This window comes from Heliconius melpomene, chromosome 1 (assembly GCF_056956725.1).
Source record: "Heliconius melpomene rosina isolate 202511_hmr_F chromosome 1, ASM5695672v1, whole genome shotgun sequence".
Lineage (NCBI taxonomy): Eukaryota > Metazoa > Arthropoda > Insecta > Lepidoptera > Nymphalidae > Heliconius > Heliconius melpomene.
The window spans coordinates 10,460,325-10,488,306 of NC_140389.1; the positions used below are offsets into that span (position 1 = coordinate 10,460,325).

The 27,982-nt window shown below is 30.4% G+C and overlaps 4 protein-coding genes across 8 annotated transcripts; 3 read left to right on the plus strand and 1 right to left on the minus strand.

Moving 5' to 3' along the window:
• Positions 1-1,099: 1,099 nt before the first annotated feature.
• On the plus strand, positions 1,100-11,936 carry LOC146541369 (aromatic-L-amino-acid decarboxylase). 3 transcript variants are annotated; one of them, XM_085207839.1, is made up of 7 exons: positions 1,100-1,245; positions 2,371-2,443; positions 6,750-6,834; positions 6,968-7,202; positions 8,013-8,262; positions 8,592-8,740; positions 10,400-11,936. In XM_085207839.1, exons 2-7 carry the CDS (start codon positions 2,440-2,442, stop codon positions 11,114-11,116), a joined length of 1,440 nt encoding a protein of 479 aa, XP_085063965.1. In that variant the 5' UTR covers positions 1,100-1,245; positions 2,371-2,439; the 3' UTR covers positions 11,117-11,936. The 3 variants fall into 3 exon arrangements, with proteins under 3 accessions (XP_085063965.1, XP_085063975.1, XP_085063956.1); XM_085207830.1 differs by lacking the exons at positions 1,100-1,245; positions 2,371-2,443 and adding exons at positions 3,211-3,332; positions 6,512-6,546; XM_085207849.1 differs by lacking the exons at positions 1,100-1,245; positions 2,371-2,443 and adding an exon at positions 3,181-3,332.
• Positions 11,937-12,627: 691 nt separating this feature from the next.
• LOC146541370 (spermine oxidase-like) lies at positions 12,628-16,757 on the plus strand. The gene is made up of 2 exons (XM_085187577.1): positions 12,628-13,046; positions 13,207-16,757. Exons 1-2 carry the CDS (start codon positions 12,766-12,768, stop codon positions 14,507-14,509), a joined length of 1,584 nt encoding a protein of 527 aa, XP_085043703.1. The 5' UTR covers positions 12,628-12,765; the 3' UTR covers positions 14,510-16,757.
• LOC146541371 (uncharacterized) lies at positions 14,734-17,661 on the minus strand. Of its 3 annotated transcripts, none has more exons than XM_085187563.1 (2): positions 17,240-17,661; positions 14,734-16,934 (listed from the first exon to the last, which is right to left on the minus strand). In XM_085187563.1, the coding sequence occupies exon 2, from the start codon at positions 16,932-16,934 to the stop codon at positions 15,588-15,590; it is 1,347 nt and encodes a 448-aa protein (XP_085043689.1). In that variant the 5' UTR covers positions 17,240-17,661; the 3' UTR covers positions 14,734-15,587. The 3 variants fall into 3 exon arrangements, with proteins under 3 accessions (XP_085043689.1, XP_085043682.1, XP_085043673.1); XM_085187556.1 differs by having other exon boundaries at positions 17,244-17,659; XM_085187547.1 differs by having other exon boundaries at positions 17,176-17,651.
• A 1,276-nt stretch (positions 17,662-18,937) lies between these two features.
• On the plus strand, positions 18,938-27,959 carry LOC146541372 (uncharacterized). The gene is made up of 12 exons (XM_085207859.1): positions 18,938-19,140; positions 19,432-19,499; positions 19,580-19,718; positions 19,960-20,061; positions 20,358-20,523; positions 21,093-21,256; positions 21,589-21,631; positions 21,845-25,045; positions 25,227-25,754; positions 26,118-26,297; positions 26,637-26,888; positions 27,538-27,959. The coding sequence occupies exons 1-12, from the start codon at positions 19,069-19,071 to the stop codon at positions 27,735-27,737; spliced, it is 5,115 nt and encodes a 1,704-aa protein (XP_085063985.1). The 5' UTR covers positions 18,938-19,068; the 3' UTR covers positions 27,738-27,959.
• The last annotated feature ends 23 nt before the right edge of the window (positions 27,960-27,982 follow it).

Consider the following 27,982-nt stretch of genomic DNA (forward strand, 5'->3'; position numbering starts at 1 on the left):
GAAAAAGTGTTTAGCACTTTGACGTGCCAGTACATTTACACGTATAAAATAAATGGAGATGGAGATGCATGCATGCATGCGTTGCTGCGTTAGAATATTTTGTTAAAATATTCAATAATATTAAAAATAACTTAATATTAAAAAATAGTGTAAAAATATCTATATAAAATATTTTTGATTCATCTGCTGAATAAAAATCACGTAGTATTTTCGCCAACCATCGTGCAAAGGGGAATTGATTCAATTCGCTTGTCCTGGGAGAGGGTGGTTCGCCTGGTCATTATTATCGCTTGCCTCCACATGCGCGTTTTAACGGTGATACTCCGAAAAAGAATTTATTTTTACTTTTATTTTTTTGTACAATCTTCATTAATACTTAATACTAATACATTAAATTAATACTGTACCCTGTACCTACTGTACCCTGTGCCTACTTTACTGAAAGGGGGGGCTAGATCATCTCATACACCTTTCCTCTAATCGTATATGTATGTTAATAAAATATGTTAATAACAATAATATTTACGATGTGTTTTAATGAGCATTGTGAAAAACACTATATACTTATATACTTTTTATAGCGTTCTAAACGTGATGCTGTTGCTGTTCAAAACCACAACAATCAATGATAAATCTGAACAAGATCTCTCAACTGAACTTCATATATGGGTCAGTTCAATTAAAAATAATTTTACTTGCGTATTATTTGCTACTGGCCTATATATGTATATAAAAAAACCACGGTCGACCATCGGTCTCGCCCAACGAGGGCCAATATCCAATATCTCCAAGCGTTCCTGAGATAAAAGGTCTTGACAGACAGACAGACAGGCAAACAGACAGACAGAAAGACAGACGGACAACAAAGTGATCTTATAAGGGTTCCTTTTTACCTCTCTCTAATTTAAGTCGATTACTCGCAAGTGAAGCTAAATTATATAATTTTAATTAAAATTGTTAAAATAAAGTCGAATAAATTATTATCTTCCTATTTTATTTAACCATAATTTAAAAGAAAAAAGTACAATTATATAATAGTTTTTTAGCTCAGTTTCGTTCAGTTAGTTATAGTTTTTTAGTCTAACATAAATATAATTTTCAACGACAACATTGGTGACATTAATAAAATATATGTATAAGTAGAGGGTATATTTACATTTGTAAATTCGCATTGTAAAAGTGTGAAGTTTTATAAAAGTTCATATTGTGTAGTTGACGTGTGATGTAAAGACATTTTAATAATTGGTAAGTACGTTACATATATTCATCTATAGTAAATAGATTAACTTTCTCAAGAGTATAAATAAAAAAATATATGAAAAAATCATGTTAAGGAAGTACCAAATATAATTTTATTAATACGTTCAAAAAAATGCAATATAATTATATAATTATTCTCCTTTTCTTTTCAATGTTTTATATTTCTATTATTTATATTGGTATATTATCAAATATGGCTCGATTTTTATGCCATATATTATTAGGATATCAAAGATCTAAGTGCGGGAAGAGAGCCACCATCTTAGTAGATACAAAGTACTTCACCTCTAAAGGATATAATTATGTATTACTTATAGTGAAAGAATAAAAAGAACGTGTGATTCTTCTGTAGAATATATTTATTCCACATAGGTACGGACACCGATGAGTTATGATTTTATTATAAGTATTTACGTAGGTAGTAAGTTATTTTTTTGAAGTAATTAAATATCTTTAAGGTTTTAATAATTTTCAAATTAGACATACTAAGTGCGATGCAAATATAAATTATATATAAAACAGGAACATAAGTCAGTGTATTAAATAAATAATTTAAGCAGGCAAAGCCACGAGGGGGTCGCTAGTAAGAATAATATTTAAAATGTTTTATGAGCATTGCGAAAAAACGTAATACGAAAAATTTTATGCCTGGCTTAACGAGCACTAATGCTATAATTGAATGAATTATTGTTATTTATATTATGTTAAGATTCCATTACGATAATTATAACAACCTAAATAAATATAGATAAAAGTTATTAGATTCATATTATTTTAGAATGTGCTCCGCGTTAGCGTTGTGTTGTTGCATCGTTTATGTAACTAAAAATTGGAGGTATTAAAAAGTTAACAATTTTTTTTGAAAATTCTGGATTTGGATGGATGATGGATGGATCTCAACGGCGCACTCTGTCTTGATACCATAGCAAAGAAATGAAAATATTCAATAATTTCATTTCCTCGAATGGGAATCGAATCCATCCTCTTGCGTTTACAATCAAACGCTTATGGTCTCAAAAAGATTTAAAATTCATATTAGTTTTAATTAATTCACAGATATTTCTTTCAAGGACTGAAATAATAGTATATTGCATATTTATATTTTTATAGGGCGCTGCTGCTTAAAACCACAACAATCAGTGATAAATCGGAACAAGATCTCTCAACTCAACATCAGACATGGGTAAGATCACATTAAAAGCGATTTAAAAAATATATAATGGCTTAAGCTTAATTATACACAACTTTTGCAAGTTTTATTAAATTAGGTTACCGTGGTACCGTTTGAATAGTAGTCCCACATGATATTTACTATTTTAACCTAATAGTTTTAATTAATATACGTTGTTATGATCTAAATACGTCACGTCAGTAATGGAACTACCTTCAATTAGAGACGAAATGTGACACACTATGTGCAGGAAAATTGAGACAAAGGTTTCGTAGAAAATTTAAACGCGGGAAATACCGATATACCTAACGATTGAACCAGCATTGAAGTAAACTGGAGTTTTTATTTTTACATTTCTTTTAGTCTGATCAGATTTATCCCTTTAGATATTAAATTAGAATTCCAATTTAATTATTTAGTAGGTATTTATTAAGTATTCCTATTTATAATATTTGTTTTATTACATTATAAATAATGGTAAGAATGTAGAATAATTTACAACTATTGCGACTTTTAGAAAACAACAGCAATAAACATGAATTTATGATATTTGGGTAGAGCTATTTTTGAAGTGTAGAGTCCTAACTTACAAATTTCAGATAATGATAAATGTAAATATCTGATAGTATTAGGTTACAGCACTTATTGGATTATCCATTACTTGTATAATTTGGGGGTACGGCTCATGCGCTAAAGTAATCTAGTAAATTGAGTGTATACTGTATAGCTTATAGCCTGATCCTTCGTATAGCATATATAAAGTGGCGGGCGCGGCGGCGCGGGTAGTGTGCGGGAGGTATCGGTCAGAACGTGCCGTGATTTACCGCTGTCTATAAACGGACATTCTCCTCCTGATTTATTCTGTGATAGTTTCCTTTCACATAGTATTTAACACAATTTGGTAAGTGATAATTATTATTACTACTATTATTTTCCATTTCTTTTTATTCCTATTTTTATTTCTGTAAACAATAAAAAGATATTATTTTTATATAAATTAAATAATGAAAATATTTGTTTTTAACATAATAAATTACTCAGACCAAGTAAGTCTGCTATACGTCGTTGTGTAAAAGTTATTTTAAAAAATACATACGTTATTTTATATTTAGTTAATTTAATTTAAGCAATAAACTCTTGGGCAATAGCAAAATGCTCAGAAACGACTTTAAACTTCTTAATACACAAACAACCTTGAAATTGTGTACATTATTGCATCGACATAATATTGTCCTTTTAATTCTAGTAAGCACGAATTCTTTTCACATAGATATTTACTTTCAATCGTAATCAGAAACCTTGACCTTCCTTGTCTAGATTCATTGATAATGTTGATAGAGTAACCACACTAGCTTACTCTATTGAAAGCAATATTTTTATTCTCTACTCATATATCAATATCTCTATATATCAATAATATAATAATATCTACAATACCAACACAGTTCTTTAGATATCCTTATCCTCCATTAATTTAATATTAAATTAATATACTTAGTAAATATATATTTTCAATTTTGCTTAGTCCACTTGATTTCTTATTGATATAGATATAGGCTGATGAATTAAAATTTTAATATAATAAACTATCACTGCTGTAACGGGATAAAATATGGAAATATTAAAACTTATAACTAGTAACTTACTTTTTAGCTCCGAATATAAATAAATATAATAAATCCTCCGAATATAATAAATGTAAAATATTAAATTATTGCCAGTAGGGGTAGTGCCATAGCTTAAAATAATATTTTATTTCAACAAATAGGTACTTACTTGCTATTTTAAAATACCTATATATTTAACTATAATTTAGAAAGTACAATAAATTTCGTAACCGTTTATTTATTTCAATGCGTAAATTGTCGCTTGGCTGCTATATAAAAAAATCAAATACAAAAAGAAAATATAAATTTAGAACATTTGGATTTTTTTTGATACTGCGTCAGTCTTTCAGTATATAAATTTTAACAATTAGGACATCGACTTTTAACGCATAAGGAAAACCTACCTCGTTTTACGTCACAATATGTGCGTTTAAATTCACCGTAGTAACAGGGGAAATACCTAATGGCAGTTATTACAAGAATTCAAAATTCCACCTTTGAATATTTATATATTTTATTATTATTTATAAATACAACATTTTTATAAGTTATTGAATATTAAGTTATTTATAAATACAATTTTGTATATTGCTCTTATAAATAGGTTTATTATTAAAGTCTTAGCAATGTAATCTCGATTAAAATTACTAATAGATATTTGTAATTAATGCAATGATCAACACTATATCATTAAAATACATAAGAAAAAAAAAATATTAATTTTTTTCTGTAATTTTTTAATTTATTGATGTTTTATTTTAAATAATTCTGACATATAAAATTATAATGTGCCTGTTACCTAAATTAATTGATTATGTTTTTCCTTTTTAGAATGTTGAGCAAGTGACTAAGTGCTTTTTTAACCGACTTCTGTAAGAAAAGGAGGTTATCAATTCGACTGTATTTTTTTTTTAGCTTCATGCTGTATCCCACGCATAGCAGAGTAGGCAGAGGGAACATGATAACCTAGTGTGATGACACTCTGTTCCCATTAAATACACTCCCGTTCCCCACTTTCCGCCGAATTCTCGAGGCAACGAAATTCTTGCACAGTTAATGGTATATTTACAATAGATACCTACAATCAGATCTGCCCTCTAAGTAATTCTCGAAAATATTCAAAATATTAATTTATTTCTAGTATATTAATTAGTCCCTAAGATTAATGGATCTACTTGGTGTAATTGAGCCGTACTTTTCAGTTTAAAAACGCTATCTAGCGTGATCATCTTCGCCTTGACCGTATCAAATAGTATCAATGATAATATAATTATTGCTAGATTTATTTTAGCACATTGTTTCTTTTATAGTATTATTAGTACTTAGTAATATGTATGAGATTTATTTTAAAAATATTTTAATTTTCTATTTCGTTAGACAATATTTGTGACGGACTGAAAATGAAATACTTCGAATTAATAGTTAATAAACAAAAAAAATACGAAAAATTACGTTTGTATTCTGTTTAAAATTCGTACTTCCTGTGGACCTACAGTTATGAAATTGGGCACTGTGAATACTTACAACTTACATGTATTTTTGTTTAATGGCAGTGGTCCTGTGCCACCTACTGTAGCAAAACAAATTCATTATAATATTTTTTCTATAAAGCAATCAAACTTACTTGTTTAAGTTTTGAGATAAATTAATTTTAATTAAAAAAAGTATCAACGTTTTGCATATTGATTAAAATTTCAGAATAAAAGACAACTTTAACAAAGCTTTCTTTCTTGGCTTTGAAAGTTTACGCAACGTTACAATTTGTATTTACTTTTTAAGACAATTTAAATTAAATATTATTTGATGCAAGAACATTATAATGTTCTACTTCTTCTTCAATTTATAATTAACTAGTGGTATTGTATATACATATAGATATTGAGTCTTTTGACACGCACATGTTAATATCATGGAGTTTGGTTAAAGCTATATAATAGCGAAACGCGAGAATAGATATGTGAATAAGATTTTTTTTTGTTATTTATATAATTAAATAATATACAATCGAAAATTATAGACATCTTGTGATTGACTTTAGACAGCTTGTGCTTTTATTAGATTTTGCAAAACAATCTTTGGATAGTCATACAATATTAGATTCACCAATTTATGTCAATTTCGATATATTATATTCAACGACGGGTTTTTTAAGGTAATTTGTAGACCTTGTATTTTGAAGTTGGCTGATTACGATTTAAAACGGATTCTAACAGTGTTGGTTAGCAGCGTGGTGAGCCCGCGAGGTCCGTGGGTAACCTCGCACCACTTGACGGCTTATGCAACTTGCGCCACTCTCTCGGCATTGAACGAATTAAATGTAGTAATATTTCAATTATTTAATATAATATTTTATGTCATAAGAACAATATATTAATTTAGTTAATTAGATTAAGAAGACTTAAATATTTTATAGTATTTATAAAATATTGTCTAAGCGCTCTTATATAAAACTTTAAATTTGTTTGTCTTTAAGGTCTAGCATGTCGGATCCTTTGAAATTCAAAATTGGTTTGTTACATAAAATAGTATTTATCTTGTAAATTGTTTTTGTTTTGAGCTTATTTGAATATTGATTATCTTTTACTAATATTAATCATAATATTTATTGGCTGTTTTATTTTGCCTCTTATTATAAAACTATAAAAGTAGTAGATATTATACTTAGTGATAATATTTCGTGGAAATAAAAACGTTTATTGTTTTTCTTACAGATCCAATGGAAGCAAAGGAGTTCAAGGATTTCGCCAAGGCGATGGCTGATTACATCGCGGAGTATTTAGAAAATATACGCGACAGGTAAATTAAATATAAATACTTACTCCAAATACATAAAGTCAATGAAATATTTTTTTTAATTATTTATTTTTATGTGTCCTTACTTCCCATTAAATTAATTTATTGATTTATATTAATTCATTTTTAATTTCAGACAAGTGGTACCATCTGTTAAGCCAGGTTACCTACGGCCATTGATTCCCGACCAAGCTCCAAACAAGCCTGAACCCTGGACCGCTGTGATGGATGACATCGAACGCGTAGTCATGTCAGGCGTTACACACTGGCACTCGCCGCGTTTCCATGCCTACTTTCCTACAGCTAACTCGTATCCTTCTATTGTAGCTGATATGCTGAGCGGTGCAATAGCATGCATTGGATTCACTTGGGTAAGAAATAAGCATTAGCATATCTAGAGATATGGACTGGACTTTAGCTTCGAACAGATATATTCGTATTATTGTTGTTTCTTTAATTTTTTCGGGACAAATTTAGTTGTAAGTAAAATTTCTGGATTATTCTGGGGTGGGCACGGCCCATCCCCCTTCCTACGCTAATGGAAATAAGAACAAGACACTTTGTTTGTGCTTAAAGTATAGCTTTCAATTAATGATAAATTGTTAATTATCGAACCTAGTAGATTGTTAAAAAATATTTCTACCTATACAAAAATTTATGCTGTGGAGATCAATGTCAATGACAATGTCAATGGTTCCGCTATTAACGCGGACAAGGAAAACGAGTAGGCTTGTATGAATTAACTACCTACTCATGTGGTTTTATAATATTAAAATACGAAACGGAATATGAATTCTTGGAATAAAAAATATTGTTATTTGTTGTTAAATTTTATATGATACCTTAATATCATATAGTATGCGAAGGTCATGGCTTAGTACATATATATACATACATACCCATGATATACAATCTGTTAACATATTAGTTGCTGTATATAAGTTCTCGTTGTCGTTGGATTTTTTGTCTGTCTGTTTATTGTACCCAAAAATTATTTGATGTGATTTTTTAGTGATTTCAATGAAGCTTTTTTTGTCAACCATCAACGTTGTATCCCTCGGAACTACTTACGCACATTGTATGGTAACTCTCAAATTTCGACACACATTAACCATAGTAATAAACCAAAACTATACCATAATTAAAGATATATAATAAAGATATCTTGTAAATTGTTATAGATCGCAAGTCCAGCGTGTACTGAGTTAGAGGTCGTGATGATGGACTGGCTTGGTCAAATGCTTGACTTGCCTAAGGAGTTCTTGGCTTGTTCAGGCGGAGAGGGTGGCGGCGTAATCCAGGGTACAGCTAGTGAAGCCACCCTCGTCGCTCTCTTGGGTGCTAAGGCCCGCACTATGCAGAGGGTCAAGGAGCAGCACCCTGAGTGGACTGAAGTTCAGATACTATCTAAACTTGTTGGATATTGTAATAGTAAGTATTTTATATTCGTACAGATATATATATTGTAAAAATATAGATTTATACAAACTTTTTTTAAGTTTCTCTTATAATAATCAAAACACTTGAGCAAGGCAAAGTAACATATTAATAGAGAGCTTACCTTATCTTTATAATAAATTAAAATATTAACATTACATACATTTGCAAAGTAATCCATTTCATGATGTTTTATAATAGAATATGTTATGAGAACGATCGTACTTTAAAGGTATCAAGAACGAGATGCTATTTAAATAATGTTATGTTAAAGTGTTACGTAAAAAACATAAACTAAAATGTATGTATTTTATATCAATTAGAACAAGCTCATTCATCTGTCGAGCGCGCTGGTCTCTTAGGCGGCGTCAAACTGCGCAGCTTAAAACACGACAACAAGAGAAGTCTTCGAGGTGAAACTTTACAGGAAGCTATTGATGAAGACATCCGCAATGGACTTATTCCATTCTATGTAAGCATTGGTGTAATTTACTTTGGGTATTCGAACTCTATGGCATAATAGTAATTAGTCTTAAATTTATAATATAAAAAATAAAATGACTTCATCAACATTTTGTGATAGTTACAAAAACTTTAGTTACAATTTATAAATAACTAGCGGACGCGCGCAGCTTCGCTTGCGTATTTAGGGGGAATTCTAATAACCCATGAAACATGTGTTCAATGAAATATTTTTAAGAGTCTAAATTTCAAATTTTATAAAAATCGGTGGCGATTTAAGAATTTTTCCATACAAACTTTCAACCCCTTATTTGCATCCTTAGGGGGAGAATTCTAGAAAACAATGAAACACGTATTCAATTAAATACTTTTAAAAATCTAAATTTCAAATTTTATAGAAATCGGTGCCGATTTAATTTTTTTCCATACAAATTTTCAACCACTATTTCGCCCCTTTAGGGTTGAAATTTTTCAAAATCCCTTCTTAGTGGATGTCCAGATTACGAAAGTAAACAGCTGTCCAAATTTCATGTTTCTACACACAGCGGTTACGGCTGTGCGTGCGTCTTACCCCAGTCAGTGAGGACAAGTCCTTTTATATATTAAATAATTATTCCTTAAATCATAAAATTACGGATCATAAAGAGAGGATAAAACCAGGATAAATGCCACTTTTTTAAAAAGCGCCATAGTTTCAAAAATATAAATTTTATATGGATCGATTGTTTTTGATTTTAGGCTGTTTTATCCTTTATGTTGAATTATTAATGGATTTTATTGACCCACTGTAAAAATACTAAGAAAGATAGAGACGTGTTTTCGAATATGACGTAATTTTGTGGAGTTAGTTCTGCATTCAATAGTTTAGAGTTGATTTATTTTGAAAATTCCTGCTGGATTAGCTCCTTTAGAAGACATAGATCCAACACATATAAAGAGTCCTCTTCCCAGCTTTACCGCCCCACTACAGAGTGGAGAGTTACAGCCGGTGAAGGCATCACTTATATTTCCATAAATATGTTATAAGGTCCGTTTGTAAAATAAAATAGACACCACATTAATACAAAAATATTAGACGACGCTCTTACTGTATGGAACTGTAAAAGGCTCCAGGACCATCTATCAATTGAAAATTCGAGGCGAATATTTTATTAGCTAGGATATATGTTCTTTTAAATAACCAGAGAAATTAATACAAAAAAATCTATGACTGTCCCCTAAATGTGTTCTTAATGCTCCAATCTATCAACTTAATTAAAATAAAATGTAAGTCATTACTACGTATAAAGCTACGAAATGAATATTGATATTTCATACTTTAAAACATTTTAAGCGTCCGCTGCAAATTGCTCATAAAAGCGACAAAATAAATTCACTGTGAAACAGAAATTTTATTTTTGTAAATACAATTTTTAGAAAGTCTACCCCAATGGGCTATCTATCCATTTTACCCTGCACTAGATACTATATTTATGTAATAGAAATAATATAAAACATATCCGTACCTATTACTGTTCAGTTTTTATTAGTAGATATTATTGAACATCAATCTTATTGAAAACATTGGCATTACGTTATAAACAAAACCTAAATAGTAGGTTAGTAGGTTACTTATATGTATGCATAAATTAAATTAATCTTATCTAAATATTCAAAATATAAATTTCAGGTGGTAGCCACATTAGGCACTACATCGTCTTGCGCTTTCGACGCCCTCGACGAGCTCGGGGACGTGTGCCAGGCGAGCGACGTGTGGCTGCACGTGGACGCTGCGTACGCCGGCTCCGCCTTCATCTGCCCCGAGTATCGCTATCTCATGAAGGGCGTTGAGAAGGCCGACTCCTTCAATTTCAACCCTCACAAGTGGATGCTGGTCAACTTCGACTGCTCCGCCATGTGGCTGAAACAGCCGCGTTGGATCGTTGACGCCTTCAACGTCGACCCTCTGTACCTTAAGCACGACCAACAAGGATCTGCCCCAGACTACCGCCACTGGCAAATCCCTCTCGGACGTCGTTTCCGTTCACTAAAAATATGGTTTGTTCTCAGATTGTACGGTGTTGAAAACATCCAAAACCATATTAGAAAGCAGATAGCCTTGGCCCAATCATTTGAGAAACTGTGCCTCGATGATGAGAAGTTCGAAATATTTGAAGAAGTTACTATGGGGCTAGTTTGCTTCAGATTAAAGGGTAGCAATGATATCAACGAGGCACTCTTAAGACGTATCAACGGTCGTGGAAAAATTCACCTTGTACCTTCTAAAGTAGATGATGTTTACTTCCTTAGACTCGCAATTTGTTCCCGTTACACGGAAGAAAGCGACATTCACAGTTCCTGGAAGGAAATTAAGGAATCTGCTGAGGAAGTCTTAGCTGAAAATTAAAAATCGTAGACAATTTGCTCTAGTTCAAAAAGGCTTCGCGTGTATGTTTCATTCATGTTTAAATGTAGATAAAAACATGTGTATACTATTCCTTATATATCGTTGCCAAAGTATAAGGCGACTAATTTTATAATAATTTAATTAAGTCAAACAAAACATCATCATACGAAAGTGGTCCATATAATATATCTACATAATATAAATAATTGCCAAAATAGTTACTTTAGGGATATATTAATATTGTTCTGTGAAAAGTCAGTAAGCGTTAATTGATGTTAAAATTTATGAGTAAAAAAGAAAAATATATGCTTGTATGTAACGATTTGATTTCATATTAACGCTAACTGAGTTCTCTGAGCTTAACTTAGATATCTACTGTGTACCTATCTGCTACTGTTGAAGCTCTATATAGTCGTTCATTCTTGCCACTTAAATATAGGTATTAATGTGAGTATTTGTTATGAAAAAAAAAATATTATTAGAAATTTTTATTAAATAAAATATTATTAGAATTATTATTAAAAAAGTACGTTAGAATTAAGCTGCATATGAGTATTTTCTTTAACAATAATTATTACGTATTTATGAGCCTATTTATATTTAAACGCATGGCAATAATAAAATTAAGTATACGTGTAACGTAACCTACTATTAGAGAGCTACTACACGACAACAAATAATTTATTTAAATACTTATTCGTTACAATTAATTTATTATCAATTTATATAAAAGATAATTACTTATATACAAATTTATAGTTTTTTTATATATCATTGGTAAAATACGCACGCAACATAATTATAAACATATTGATAAAACAACTTTTATGGGTATTTTATTTGTTGCTTATCTATACCTACGATTGGAATCTATTTAGTAAGTATCCCACATAAAATAAGCACTTTATATATTGTATGTTGTTTATCTGTGATGTTGTGTTTATTTATTAATAATTGTAAGTATTGCCGTATTAAATTTATAAATTTTAAGTAAATTATATGAAAATTAAAATACATTTGTTTTATTGTTTTTCCCTTACTTAATTTAGATGATAATGAATGAATTAAGGTCGGTTGTAGCGCAGGAGCACAGGCGTGTGACTGTAAACACAACAGGTTGTGGGTTTCATTCCCACTCGAGGAAATGAAATATTTAATATTTTCATTTATTTACTTTGAGTTTTGAGGCAAAGTGAGTCATCGAGTTCCGCTACTCAACACGCAATGACTAGAATTCGGCGAAACGTGGGGAGCGGAGTGTATTAACACTAAGCTCCCTCTACCTACCCTGCTACATGCAGGATACAGCGTGAAGCTGAAAAAAAAATGAAAAAACGTGGGGCCAGTCTTAGCATGTCGGGAACGCAACCCCATAAGATTTTCCCATATCGAAGTGTTAAACGCGGCTAAAGTTTTCACATCAAAAAAGAGTAATGGCGTATTATTATTCTAGGTATATTGTTTATTAAATCAGTTTTTTTTAAATATATATCTGTTCATTACATTGTAAATGGCCATAAGTTATTTAAACAGAGGAGAATATAATAATCTTCTAGATAGACGTAAGCTGTCTTTTGGACAGTCAAAATTAAGCAGTTATGGCACAATAATTTTTAACTTTTTGTACGCTATTATTACTTTTTCAATGGATGAAAATGAAATTGTTACGTAGAACATTTACGTGGTGTAAGTCTAGGAGAGTTGGAATTGAAGAGCAAATATTGGGAATAATAGATATATCTTATAGGCATTTAAGTAAATCTGTCAGCGCTTCGAAACAGGAGTGCATTTTAGACTCGTGTAGCATCAATCCATTATGCAAAGAGCCACGTGTTATTATAGTGGGCGCCGGGATGGCGGGTCTGTCGGCTGCAAGCCGACTTACTCAATGCGGCATACGGAATTTTCTAGTTTTAGAAGCTAAAGAAAGGTTCTCCACTAAGATTTTAACTATTATTAATAATTTCTAATACTCCCTGTTATTGTTATATTTTGCTGTCCATTTAAAATTAAAACTAATTTCTTATATTTCGTTATTGTTTACAGCAATGCAAAACATGCAAATCTTATTGCAATATGTCTTTTTCCAGACCAGGCGGAAGAATACACTCTTGTTGGCTGGGAGATGTTATTATTGAAATGGGAGCGGAATGGATTTTTGGTGCTTGCCTACCTAATTCTATCTACACATTAGCATCACAAGACCGGCTACTACAAGCACCTTTGTGCCGGCTAGATTCTACAAAAGGTTTATTTTGCACCAGCGAAGGACGCGCGATCGACTTACCAGTCACAATAACAGCTTACCATACATTCCGGCAAATAGAACAACAAGCTGCAAATTTATTTCGCTTAGGCTGTGAGCAACAACACGGTTCCTTACTTAATTTTGTAGGTTTGCGCATACAACAGGAACTATACAATTTTCCTGAAGACCAGAGATATGACGCGGCCAGAGTTATGTTTGGTTTAACAAACGTGTTGAGAAGTAGATGCGGTGACGACTTATCACTTGTGAGTGCCGATCAGTATGGCAGTTATATTGAATTACCTGGTGGGAACGTACGGGTACCGTTGGGATACGTCGGGGTTATTGCACCGCTACTTAGAGGCTTACCCGATAACTGTATTCGGTACAATAAGCCTGTCAATGTAATTCGTTGGGGAAGGGGCCAAACGGGAAGCGGTCGCGCTTTAGTAAAATGTTGCGACGGTGAAGAGCTATTCGCTGATTATGTTATTGTTACAATTTCTTTAGGGTGTCTCAAATGCCAAGCAGATAAGCTATTTGCTCCTCCGCTTCCAACTTGTAAGTTAAATGCCATATGTTGTCTAGGATATGGTCTTAGTGATAAAGTATTTTTGGAATACGCGGAGCCATTTTGGGTATGTCATGAAGGTAATTTAAAATTAGCATGGTCAGCTGAGGAATTACAGTGTAGATGTGATTGGACTCGTGGCGTTAGCTCTATCGATGAGCTTCCTGGCAGTAAACATGTGTTGTGCGCCTGGATTTCTGGGCAAGAAGCTGCTATGATGGAAGCAACGCCAGATAATGATGTTGCGGAAGGGCTGACTTGCCTTTTACGCAGATTTACAGGAAATCCATGTCTACCATACCCTGAAATGTTGTTACGATCTAGGTGGGCTCTGGATCCCCATTTCTGTGGAGCTTACTCGTACATGAGCTGCACCTCAACTGTAAGTCATCAGTGTGAATTAGGTACCCCTGTCCCGGGTCCCTGCGACCCACAGCCACCTGTACTTTTATTTGCTGGTGAAGCAACGGTGCCAGGTCATTTTGCCACTGCGCACGGCGCTAGATTAAGTGGAGTTCGCGAAGCGGAACGAATAATACAATTAACCAAAAAATTCGACGGGCCCCCTCGTTAGATACCTACGCGTATCTGATTTATATTGTTTTGTTTATTCATTGTCTTTTGAGAAGTGCTTGATAAAAATATTGATCGTTTTTTGTTTATTTAAATTTGCATCCTATCTCTGCTTTATATTTGGAGATTCTCAGAAGTTAACCGGGAAATTAATCATAATTTAAACACATTAAAAATTAATTGTTCCTTCTTAAAAAACATATTTTTGTAAAAAAAACAATTATACACATAAAGAACTTTATTTTTTATCACTTTTGAATAGCACTGGAATAAGATTCATGATGAGATTTTTCACTTAATCTAACATAACATGGTTTTTTTAATATTAAGTGAATGCATATATATTTCCTAATAGAATGTAATGAACATTTATAATTTTATTAAAACACATTAAATAACCTTATTATAATACTAATATTACTAATTAAAACAATTCAAGGCCATGTTGGTACATAAATATTGTTTCATGAAGTGTAAGGTTACGAAATGGTTAATTTATCTTTTTAGGGTAGTTTAAATTATTCTCCAAACTATACACTTTTTGACATAAAAAATAATTCTTTAATTTCATTAAAAACAATTTTCTTCACAACAAACAATTTTCTTATATCTTTAAGTTGTTTCGAGACACATTCAAATATTGTTGGCCTTTTCCTTAAAAAATCTGGTCTTATATAAAAAAATTTAGTACTATTTGTTGGCACATATATCCAAGATTAAAAATTATTTTAAAAAGACTTTGTTATTAAGGAAAGCTTTTTTTATTATTTTTATTAAGTTTGTAATACTTCACACGTCCTAATATTATTTACTTAAATATTTAATTCTATGCTTATATAAGATAAATAAGTTAATACCCATTGATATTAAAATCTAAAAATTGAGATGTAAAATCAAAATAAATATGTTACATTAAAAATGATATGCATAAATAATATAAATTATGATTAGATCTTACATCAAAGCAAAAGCACTATGTGAGATCCATCAGTCAAAATGCAATATCTCAAAAATCGGAAAGTGTGGAATGAAATGTCTTAATACTAAGTTCCTTATGCCAACCCTGTTAGGAGTAAATCTTATATACTATATTTTATCCCTACGAGAAAGCTTCCTCCATCAAGAGAGCCACATGAAACATCTTCAAAATGAATTTTTACACTATCATTGACAAAAAACTTATCTCTCTTTTGAACTGCATAGTAATACGGATAATAATTTACATGCTGAGGCCAAGTAAAAGATATTCTGTAAATTTGGTTCATATTAAGCAATATAGGGTTATCAATTCTTATATCAATTAGAGAATCATGATCCACAATCATTTTGCAAACTATCTCTCTCACAAGAGTGTTTTCATCTTCACAAAATATTGTAATATTAAATTGCTCACAATAAGTTTTTGCAACCGTGTTATAGTAATTAATAATTGGTGAACTTCTTGAGGGTACATTTAAAGAGCTTAGGAATATAGATTTGGTACTTTTTATCCTTGTCTCTACTATAGCATTGTTTTGATTTATGACCAGAGGGCATTCTGATCTGATTGGAGTACGCCGGCATAAGCCCCAATGTAGCTTGATTGTCTTCCGAACATTAAAATTATTATTACATATGGCTATATTTTTGTCATTTTTAATCATTTTGCCTTTATCATATTTTTTTATGTCTGATATTTCTTTGCTACTCAATAAATTTTCTTTAAGATTTATAATTTCATTGAGATCCTCTTGAGAAAGGCTATAAAATCTCAGGTATTTAAATATGTCATTTTTATCTAAGACTTCTCTACGATTTTCAATTGTATTTTCTATACCATTTTGTTCACAATAATAACTTGTCCATTCATATACATGTTTGATAAGATCTTTTTCTGTAATATTCATTTCAATGTTTTTAATTACTTTTTGCATACAAGAATAGGTAATATCAGCTTTGTGTTCTCTAAAAAAATATTGAATATGTTGACAAAACAACTGTAAAGCACATGACACCACTTCTTTGTCTTGCATGTATTCTGGATAGTTTAAAATGCTGATAACATTATCAATGTTAATATTTGTAACTAGGTAAGCTGCACAAGTTTCTGTTAAATATTCCAACATATACTTTCTGGAAGCATACATTAATTCATAAGCTTCATCAACAGATTTTATATCCACTTTATCAGTGTATATATAAGTGAGTAAAATTTCGAATATATTTGGTTCAACATCAGTTATTGTAACATCATCATTATTAGACAAAGGCCCATAAAACATTGCTTCAAAAACTGGACTTGTAATTCCTAGTATTAATTTATGTGCTTTAAATTTTTTACCACATACTAAAAAGTTGCAATCGCTCCATTCGTAAGATTTTAATAATTTGTTGACACGATCATATAAAGTATTATTATCTCTATATCCAGACATGTGGAACCCCATCTAAAAAAAACGTTAAACATTTTTTATTATTTCGAGTAATAAAACCTTAAAAATCCATATAAATAATTTAAAATTGCATAGGCACACACTAGTTCTTTGTAATAAATAATTAAACATGTTTATATAACGGTATATGCTAACAACCTGTTTTCCAAGTAACCTTGAACTTGGAATATGAACTGGGATATACACAATATAATTTAAATAATTTCTAATCGATATAAAAAAATTGCAACAATACCTTAAATTATTGTATTAAGTTTATGGTGGATGAGTAGCCGTAAATTGTAATACGTATTACGTACTCACTCAATTAACACCCGCCGATATTTGCAAACAAAGATGAGACTTGTGAGCGAGTAACAAATTATTCTTCCTATAAATCCATTATTGATCAACAGACGATGAATTATTTGACGGAATTAGGTGATATGGAGAAATATTCTTTTAGCACTCTCTTCTAAATTATAAAACCGAGACTAATGTGATACGTCGGTATACAATAAAATATGTATATTGTATTGAAAAACTAAATTTCATTTATTTAAATTGTACTTTGATATTTTCATGTTTCTATTACCATGTTAGAAAATTATTTAAAATTTGTTGCGATTTTAATATTTATACAATTTTATATAATAGATAATTCAATACAGTATAAGGAAACCATTTATATTTTATACATATTTTTGTTTTTGCTAGTAAATTTTCCTTTGTCATTGGTTGATAACTAAAGGTGAAAAATTAATCCAAATTCCAAATAATCAAAAGAGTGGCGCTGCTAGCGCTAATTCTAATCGGTCAGATGATCGATTTATAGTTAGTTTTACATGAAATAATAGTTTTTCTTATAAATCAAGAAAAACTATTACTCATGTAGTAGAACCCAAAACAGTGAAATAGTAAATTTTAATTTTATTATCTGTTTCTCTGTGCGTTTGGGCACGTTAATCTCAGAAATAGCTTAGCCGATTCAAATGTTTTTCTTTCATTATTGATATTATTTGATTCTGACAAGCTTCACCACAATTCACCATAACATTTAGTTATATTTTGTTTTAATACAATGGATATTAAATAAATAAGTTATATCAATTTAAAGCATGTTGTTAAAAATATGCAACTTGCTAAAAGGGTTATTTTATATAACTGTTGTATTAAATTGTTTGTAAAGTTTTTATTTATCTGATGATTGATGATAGAAAAAAGATTTCAAAATTTAGAACCAGTCATATTAAGATTTTTTTTTTAAATAATTTGCTTGTAATTATTTATACCTATATAAACATAAAGTTGAAAGATCTGTCTGTGATTTCAAAATAACTGTGTTCAAGTTCTTCAAGTGCATACTAAAATTATTAATATTTTATTTCTTAAATAAACATTAATATAAAGTTTTTTTAACTTCACGTTTTTCGTTTCCCGTCATTGCGTCCCGCCTTTGAACTGATGCGGGATATAACGTAAAACTAATAATATACCGTATTAAAAATCACTAATTAATAAAGATAATATTTTAAAATAAACTTTTCATTGGTTCTCAGATACGGATATTTCATATATATAACCATTTCTGTACAAATAATCAAGAATTTAACTGATTATGGCGTTGCGAACGTGCCAGTTGAGCACAAATCACTTCGCCAATGTCATGTGGAGAACACATGAAGGAGATTGAAGGGTAAAAAAGAGAAAATGACATAAGAATTAATTATTGAGTTTTTACTTAAAATAAAAATACTTAGCTATACATATACAAAAATGAAAAATCGAAATAGCTACAAATGTACAATATAAAAAATAAATACCTTAGAGTCTATTTTTAGTTTGTGTGAAAAACATTATTTTTAATCACAATAAATTCGTTTAGAAATAAATATCGAAATATACGGTACGATATATTTCACCATGCGACATTTTTTTATTGTAATTTATCTATATGAATTTTTGTGATCTGTCAATATTTATAATCTACTATCTACTTTTTGTATTGTAATTTATTTGTATATCTGTTTAAGTTAAGTTTACTTGTAGTGGCGCGCCGGTGTAATGGCATTAGAGTGGTAAAATTTTATTAATAATGAATTGAAAATGAAAAGCGATATTTCTATTATCGTATATATATGTGTTTATAATGGCCTCGACATTTGAAGATACAGTACTGGATTTTGATTTAAACTTTCTACAACAACCGCCGACTGTTGTGGTAAGATAGAGGTTATAATAAATTTTCATAAATTGAGCTCTTAAATGTAGACATTGAAATATTTATATACATTAAATTTATTTAATTTTTAATTCTGAAAATATGGAATAAATATTATTACATACATTTCGAATATTGTATTTAATAGTTATATTAAGCATGGATTGATACTGTGTAATAACTTGTTTTCCTCTTGAAAAGTATGAAATAATAGATTTATGATATCATAAGTTAATTTTTTTAATAAATATACTGTTAATAAGTATTAGTATCTTCATTTTTAATTTTCAGAACGATTGCAAGTATGATAAACAACGGAAATCAATACATGTTGCAAAAAAGAAGATTATTGCCACTCAGTAAGTAAAATTTTAAGACATGCTTTATGTTATGGATTTCTGTTTTAGGGTGTGTATTTTAATTTATTTTATTTTTGTAGTTCATTAATAAGAAAATATTATGCAAAAAATGAACAATTTGAACAGACTGAGGTTCTACGTTTGGCTGCTAAAGAAGAATGTAGACAAGTTTGCATGGACTATAAAGAAACTTTAGAAAAATGTACTCAGTTTGAAAAGGTAAATATTGTTTATAATTAATATAAAATACTGTTTCAATCCTGGAATCAAACCATTTGTAAATATGTATATATTTTTTTGTTGTAAACATACATACATAGAAAGATATGTACAGATTGTTCTCAATTAAACAAAAAGTTATTTACTCACTATCAGTTTTGCTAACCTTTAGTGATTAATAGTAAATAATATTACTGATTCTAAGTTATGTGTAAATTTTATATCATTACTCATATTCTAGGATGCTGTTATACTTAAAACAAGAAATAAGGAGTTAGAAGACAGTAATATTTTATTGCAAAACCAGTGTGAAGCAATAAAATCTCATGCTAATCAACTGCAGGTATTTTTTTTAAATTACTATAATATTTTAATTTACTTTATACTGCATTTTGAAGAGAGAATTAAATCATTACCACAATCATGTTCTGTAAAAAAAATAAATATTTCCCTTAAGGAAATTGAACATACAACCATCTTATAAACAGTGGCATAATTGAGCAGAAAATGAGGGAACAGATTGTTTTAACACTTGGTTACAACTGCCTATGCTCTGCTTTATGTGGGATACAGCATGAGGGTAAAAGAAAATTTATAATTTGTTAAAAAACTTCTGATATTTATAAATATTTTTTACAGGTACTAGTTAATGAGCATGAAAGCACAATTGAAGTATTAAAAGCAGAGAAACAATTGAACAAAAACAATACTAAGGATAGTGTAACCAAGCTAACAGAACTTCAAAATGATAATGAAACTCTTCTCAAACATTTATGCCTTATTAGAGACATAGTATTTGGTAAAAGTAAGTAAATGTTAATTTTATTCCATTTATGATTACAGTGTTAACTCTAAATAACATCTATATTACCTCTAAATAACATCTACTTATGTAGATACTATAGCTATACTATGGTTGGCTTTGTTTGATTTTGCTACAATGCTACATTCTATATGACGGTTCTCTCAGGAATTATTGAAAAATGTGGTATAATTGAAATTTAGATTCGAGCAGTGTGTGTGTTTGTATGGTACACATCTCAGTGATGTTCTTTTAAAAAAATAAAATTCCCATGTGTTTACTTTATTAAAAATAAAGATTATCTTTCCTAAGCCCACCTATATATAACAAATACACTGAAATCTTCCTTTAGTTTTGAATATTTGGATTACCACAGGTAGACTGTTGTTTGATAGATAAATTGTATTTATATTGTATTTATAATTATAGTGGACCATTATTTACATGACATCCTGTATATGCCAAAGCTCATCTCATCTCAAATCTCTCTCTCTCTCCTTTTTAAATTTATGTGAAAAAAGAATTATTAATGACAAGACACATTATTGATATATATTAATTTTTTTTTACAGAGAAACTAAAAAAGCATCATAAATTACTGTTAAAAAAATATGATAAATTCAAATATGATAGTGATGGAGAGGAGTCCTCAGAGGAAAGCAGTGAAGAAAATTTATTCTTTGATAGTTTACCACCGTCGCCCATGTCGGTCAACGATATGGAAAACAAAAAAGAGGTAATGTAGCCTCCAGCTTTTATTTACTTACTTACAGTAAAATATTATTAAGTCTGCCTAAAGAGATGTATAAGGATTTCAACATTGCTTGAAAGAAGGTAGGGTTTAGTGGTCAGATTGCTTGGTTTTGTATAAACATTTTTTTTAGTGTGGAACTTATTCCACAAAGTTTGAACTTTATAAGTGTAAAAGTGACTTTCTGTAGCCATTCCCAATATCCATGGACTTGTAATTTAGTTTATTTATTCATGAATATGAATATTTTTTACGAATATTGTATCACTGTCCTATTTGCTTCTATAAAAATTACTAATATTGATTTTATATTTCAGGTTGCCTTCAATGTAAACAGAAATTCTAATTTAGTTAAAAAAGGTAAGTGTGACAACTATAATGTTATTGAAAGTACATGTTATATTAATAATAATTATTATTTTATTTGTACATCACAATATATTGAATAAACATAAGACATGTGCAGAAATATAAACCAGATTTCCATTTAATAAATTAAATATAATTAATATTTAGATTTGAGTCCACTATAATTTTTTTGAATGTAAAATATTATATTTAACATTGTTTCAGTTATTGAAGACCATGAGTCTGATTGTAGTAATGAAGTAGTTAGTGAAGACACCGGAAGGGGTTCATCTTTAGCATTTTCAGATGGCGAAAAATGCTTCAATAGCCCAGATTATTTCCAAAACGATAGCCTATTTGCCACAGATGCTACTAAAGTTAAGAATAAAAAAACATTTGCAGACATTGGAACAAATCCAATACATAAAGAATTTAAGCATGTTGGTACTAGTCCTATAGTGTTTGAAGAAGAAACTATTCTTAAAAATGATGTGGGTGTGCAAGTTGAAAGTAATGCAAATGAATTAGAAATAATATCCAATATTACTACTAAAGAGAATAACAAGTTAATTAATAGAGCAACAAGTCCGATTCCCGATATTGATACATCGGCAAGCTGTTCTGTGTTAAGTAGAGATGCTGAAAAAGTTCTGATTGATAAAGGTATTCAAGTTAATAGTGATAGCAAAAAAGTACATATAATATCAGATCTTATTGTTAAAGAGAAAGACACGTTGAATGATAGAGGAACAAGTCCGATTGCAGATGTTGATGTATCTACAAGTTCTCCAATAAGTAAAGATGGTGGAATTACTCATGACAGTATAAATACACTACAACCTGTAACAGAAATATTTCAATCAGCAAAAAGTCGATTATTATGTGAGGAAAGTATGGATAGCAATAGTTGTGATGTTAATATGACTGCAGTTTCTCAAGATAACGTCAGCATTAATGATATTGAACAAGATTCAGCAAATAATTGCGTGACCGAAACACTTAGAAAAGACTCTGTTAATATTTCACAGCCAACACAAATTAATATTCAGGACTTAACAAGTCAATGTGAAATAGAATTTAGTGGTAATTCGTCTTCTACAAAAGAAAAAATGTGCTTAGAGAGAAATAACAGTAAGTGTATAAGCAATGAAGGAATCAATGATAGTGAAATTGAAATGATTTTAAATACAATGCGTTTAACGGAAAGGCTGATTACTCCGATTCCAAAGACACCAGTGAAATTGAGTAGAAAGAAATCTAAGCAGTTAATGTCACCAGTACCAGAAAAATCTGAGCCACTGAATGTCCATACAGGTTGTGTAGAAGCTTTAAAGCTAAAAGAAGAAAATAAATATCTTAAATCAAGTATATCAGATCTTAGTAAGGAAATTATGAAAATAAAACGTATATTAAAAAATCAAATGTTAATGCCGGAGTCGCCAAAAAAGCTAAAACATGATGATGATAAGACAATAATGTCCGATTTAACAGAAGATTCTAGTCAAGAAACTTTAGTTATAAATGTTAACAATGATGTAAAAAGAACTGTAGACCTAAATGAAGATCTACCCCTTAGTGAATATATATGGAAAGAAAAAGAAACAAAAATACTACAAAATGTAAAAACAAATGTTAGAGTGTCTCCCAGAGAACATGACAGACCTTATGACATGTTAGTTGCGGATACAAATGAATCTAGAAAAAAAATTGATAGTCATACACCTAAAAATAATTCTAGAGCAAATAATAATGAAGAATATATTATTGATAATGATAAAGAAGTTATGTCTCAAGATCACAGTAAAGAGTTTAGTGATGCGGAAATGGCGGATGAGGGTTTGAGGAAAAAGAAAGTGAATGCCATTAAACTAAGTAGGCTTGAAAAGTTTAGGAAAAAGTTATTACCAAAAGGGAAAATTGCCCGAATTAAGGCACCTATAAGAAAGTTACAAACTAAGCCTAAATCGATACAAAAATTAGTAAATAATAATAACTTAAATAATAAAACAGCGTACGAAAAGGCAGTTAATATAATGAAGGAGTTAAAACTAAAAGAAATTCGCAAAGAAAATGATATTTCAAAATCAAAGAAACAAAGTGAAACTGAATCAAAGAAGAAAGAATACAATGAAGCTGTAGCCTTAAACAAAGACTTAGGTAAATCTTCAGAATGTTCGCCGAATAAAGAAGTTCCGTTTGAATTTGCGGAACACAAACCAAATGTTTCAGTTAAAATTGCACAACATTCGCCAAGTAAAGAAGATTCACTACAAATTACGCAACCCTTAATAAATAAAAACAATTTAGTTGAAACACAATGCTCATCTGATAAAGAAGAGTTAGTCAAAAATGGACAATGCTCACCAAATAAAAAAACACTAAGTAAAGAAATTTCAGATAAAAATGCACATTGTTCGCTAAGTAAAGGAGAATTAGATAAATTCACGCAACCTTTACCAAATAGCAGTGATTTAATAAGTAAAGAACTTTCAGTTAAAACTGAACAACCTTCAGCAAATAAAAACGATTTAACTAATATTATACAATACTCACCTAATAAAGATATAAGCAAGAATGGAAAATATTTACCAAATAATAATGACTCATTCAAAATTTCACCGTGTGCGCCAAGTAAAGAAGTTTCAGTTGAAATTCCCCAATCTTTACCAAATACAAATGATTTAGTTAAAATTGCACAATGTTCGCCTAGTAAGGAAGATTCAGTTAAAACTGTGCAATGCTCACCAACAAAAGAAGATGCACTTAATAATATCAAACAACCTATTGTTTGTTTGTATCGGACAAAATTGGATGCGGCTATGAATAAAAACAGCCGACATGAATATAACTCTGAAACTAATCAAAATATTTTCAAAACTGCCCACTCACCGCAACATGACACCTTTAAAAACTATGTAACAACAAGAAGTCGAAGTAAAATGAGTGATCAAGAATCTATTATATCAAGTAGAATTTCGAGTATAGAATTCATGAGAAAGTGCACAGAAATTTTTGGCGCAAATGAAGGAAGTCCATCGAGAAAGAGAAAACAATCCGATCCTGTAACTTCTTCTGAAATAAGTTGCAAGAGAGTATTGCGAAGCTCTAACGTACGAGAAATAGTAAATGACCACAGTGCCCAAAACGAAAGTTCAGAGTTTATACATACAACACTCCAAAAGCGAAAGTCCACAGAAAGTGAGAATACTCCAAAATCCTACCCTCAAATAGACATTAGCAAAATATTTGCGAAATCTAACGAACCTCTCTCACAGTTTGATATCAGTAAAGAACTAAATGATGCATGTATTGATGATACGATAACAACAAAAGAGCCAGAAAATCACCCTAAACAGAGTATACTTTGTAAGATGATAGATAAATATGGAAAAATTACTATTAGATCTACTGCCAAGAAAGTTCCTGGTAAGTTCTTTTTGTCTCTCATTATGTTCATAGCAACCAGTATCTACTGATAATATATGAAATGTTTTAAATTGTGTAAAAAAATTGTATTGTAAATTTTATTATATTTTGATAGATATGAATAGAAATTATTTAATCTCTTATTAGCATATTAATAATTATTTTATAATGTTTTTTACAGATAGTATTTCTAACGCTATTTGTAAAAAGTTAGAAGATAATATAGCACATATAATACAATTACCACCTGAGGAGGCAAAACCGGCCATGTCAAAACTTGTAGAAGATATACACAATTTTAAGTTAAAGAATTTCCTGTGTGGTTTTCTAAAATATTTGAAGGATCCAGCACGAAAAGTGGAGCTTTTTAGTAAAGTTGCTTCACCGCCTGCGCCCCCCATGAGTAAATCCGAACAAGTCATCCTATACATAGTGAAACAGCTGTGCGCCTCTGTACCAGACATAGTCAACATTATCTTAACACAAATTGAATTTTCTTTGTTTCAATTGAACAAGACTCCTGAATTTGAGGTCATTGAAAGTCTATCTCACGTATATGCTTTAATATGTCGTTACTTTGGATTGAAAATGCGACTTCGTCTTTTTATTCTGGACGCCATGTATTGTCTTTCATTCAAGGTGGTTCCGTTAATAAAGCAGTGTTTAGATGTCTGGATGCATATACTGCCCTTAGCTCATATGGGCATAGGTAAGTTCGTAGTTCATTTATAACTTAAAAATAATAATTGGCGGCCGTCGTGGCGCAGATATACAAACGTGTGAGTGTAAATACTACAGTTGCAGGTACGATTCCCTCTAGGAGGAATGAAATTTTAATATCCTTGCTCTCTTACTCAAGCATTTCCTCGAGAATTCGGTGGAAAGCTTGGAACGGGGTGTGTATAACAGGTTCGGTCTGCTTTACCTATCCTGCTATGTGCGAAAAGGAAATATTCTTTATTTAACTTTTAAAAATTATAGTTTTTTTGTAAATTATTACTTAAACTTAAGTATATAAATAAATCTTTTGGTCCGTCAAGGCCTCTCAAAACTTATATTTTTGTGATTCTAGCCAAGACTCCACTAGTGACATGCTTAGTGTACCTTTTACACTTTTACAAGTGTGAGGACCGCTTCAAACGGGTAGAAGAAATTAGAGGAATATTAAATAGAAAATTTTTTTATCAAATAACAGAATGGAATGAACCTAAAATGTTGGAATTGTTCAGAACGTCTATTTTAGAAATAAGAGGTATTAAGTTGTTTTATTTAGATGTTTAAATAAATAGTTCGAGATTTAATTTTAATTCATTAGGCCGTCAAGTCGCAGCGGCGAAATGTTTGGATGTAAACGCGGTGGTTGTGGGTTTGATATCAACTGAATGACTTCACATCCTCGCTCTGGTAAAAAGATTGGCGTTGAGTTCTACCACTCAACAAATATCTTGAAACATGGAGAAGCGGGAAGCAGTGTCCTAACACTACTAAGTCTTACTTGTTTTTTCTGCTTATCTTGCTATATTCGGATAACCGCATGAAAAAATACATTTTTTGTGAATATAACGAAATAACATTTTGTCTTCTATTATAGATAATTCAATAGAGAAAAAGATGTTGCGAATGGCTCTAATAATTCTCGCAAAGAGGCAAGGACCGGCATGGTGTCAAAAGAACATTATAAAAAAAATGCTAATGCCCCTCATTGAAAAAGAAGATATACCGCTTAGAGTTAAACAATTTGGTATAGAAATGCTTGGACCTTTATTGAAACCTTACCCGGCAGATATGAAATTGCATTGTGAAATAGTCGTCAATAATCTGTTAGATATGTTGGATCTAAATCGTAAGTATTGTAGATGTGTTTGAGGCCAGTCGTGGCATAGGGTCACAAAGTGTGACTGTAAAATCGACTGCTTGTGGGTTCGCTCCCCACTCGAGGAGATGAAATATTTATTTAAATTTATATTTCCATTTCTTTGCTTTGGTGTCGAGGCAAAGCGCGGCGTGACAAAGTCACACGTCGGAAACTCGGGAACGGAGTGTCTTAACACTAGGTTCCTTCTGCTTACCCTGCTGTGTGCTGGAACATGTTATTTTTTATTAGGGGCTATCCATAAATTACGTCACACGTTATGAGTAAATGAGTGACACTAAATGAATGACATCTTATTTTAAAATATCATGTACAAGCAATCTTAGAACTGCTGTATTAATAATTAAATATAATTAATAATTTCTAAGTGCAAAATTTACAAAATATATATTGTCATATTAGTTCACTTAGGTAGGGGTGACAAATATTTAACAAAAGGTGACATAAAATTTATGTAATATAATTTATGATTGGCTCCAAATGCTACATCTGTGTTGCGAGTATTATTTGCGAGGAAAGAATGGCTGCAAGTTAATGCTCATTATCCAGACTTACAATTTATTTTATTTCTAAATTTGTAAATATATAAAACATAATAACATTTAAATATGTTTTTCAGCACAAGACTCACTCAAGGAAGCTATTTTTACAAGTCTAATATATATGAGCAAACACAATCAAAATCGCGTGTTACAAGTACTACTCTCGTGGAGACCGAAACAAGTCACGCCTGAATTTGAACTTTTATTGAAAGATTATGTTCAAGAAAAACCATTGAAAGTATGGAAAATGCTATTATCCAGAATAAATCCGCTTTAAATCTTTAAATTGACATTTTGTGTATTATAAATTTTAGTTACTGACTTTAATTTAAAGTAATTTTAATTATTAGTTGTTCTTAAGTTAGGTATATTTGTATAAATACATGTTTCAGATTTTAAGTGTAAAGGTTGGTAAGGTGTGTACATGTTTCCAAACGCTCTGTGATTTTGTAAATTTACTTCATTTTAGAAGTATTTGTAATAAATGATTAAAATCTAATATCTTTCAATTTTATTTTTAAC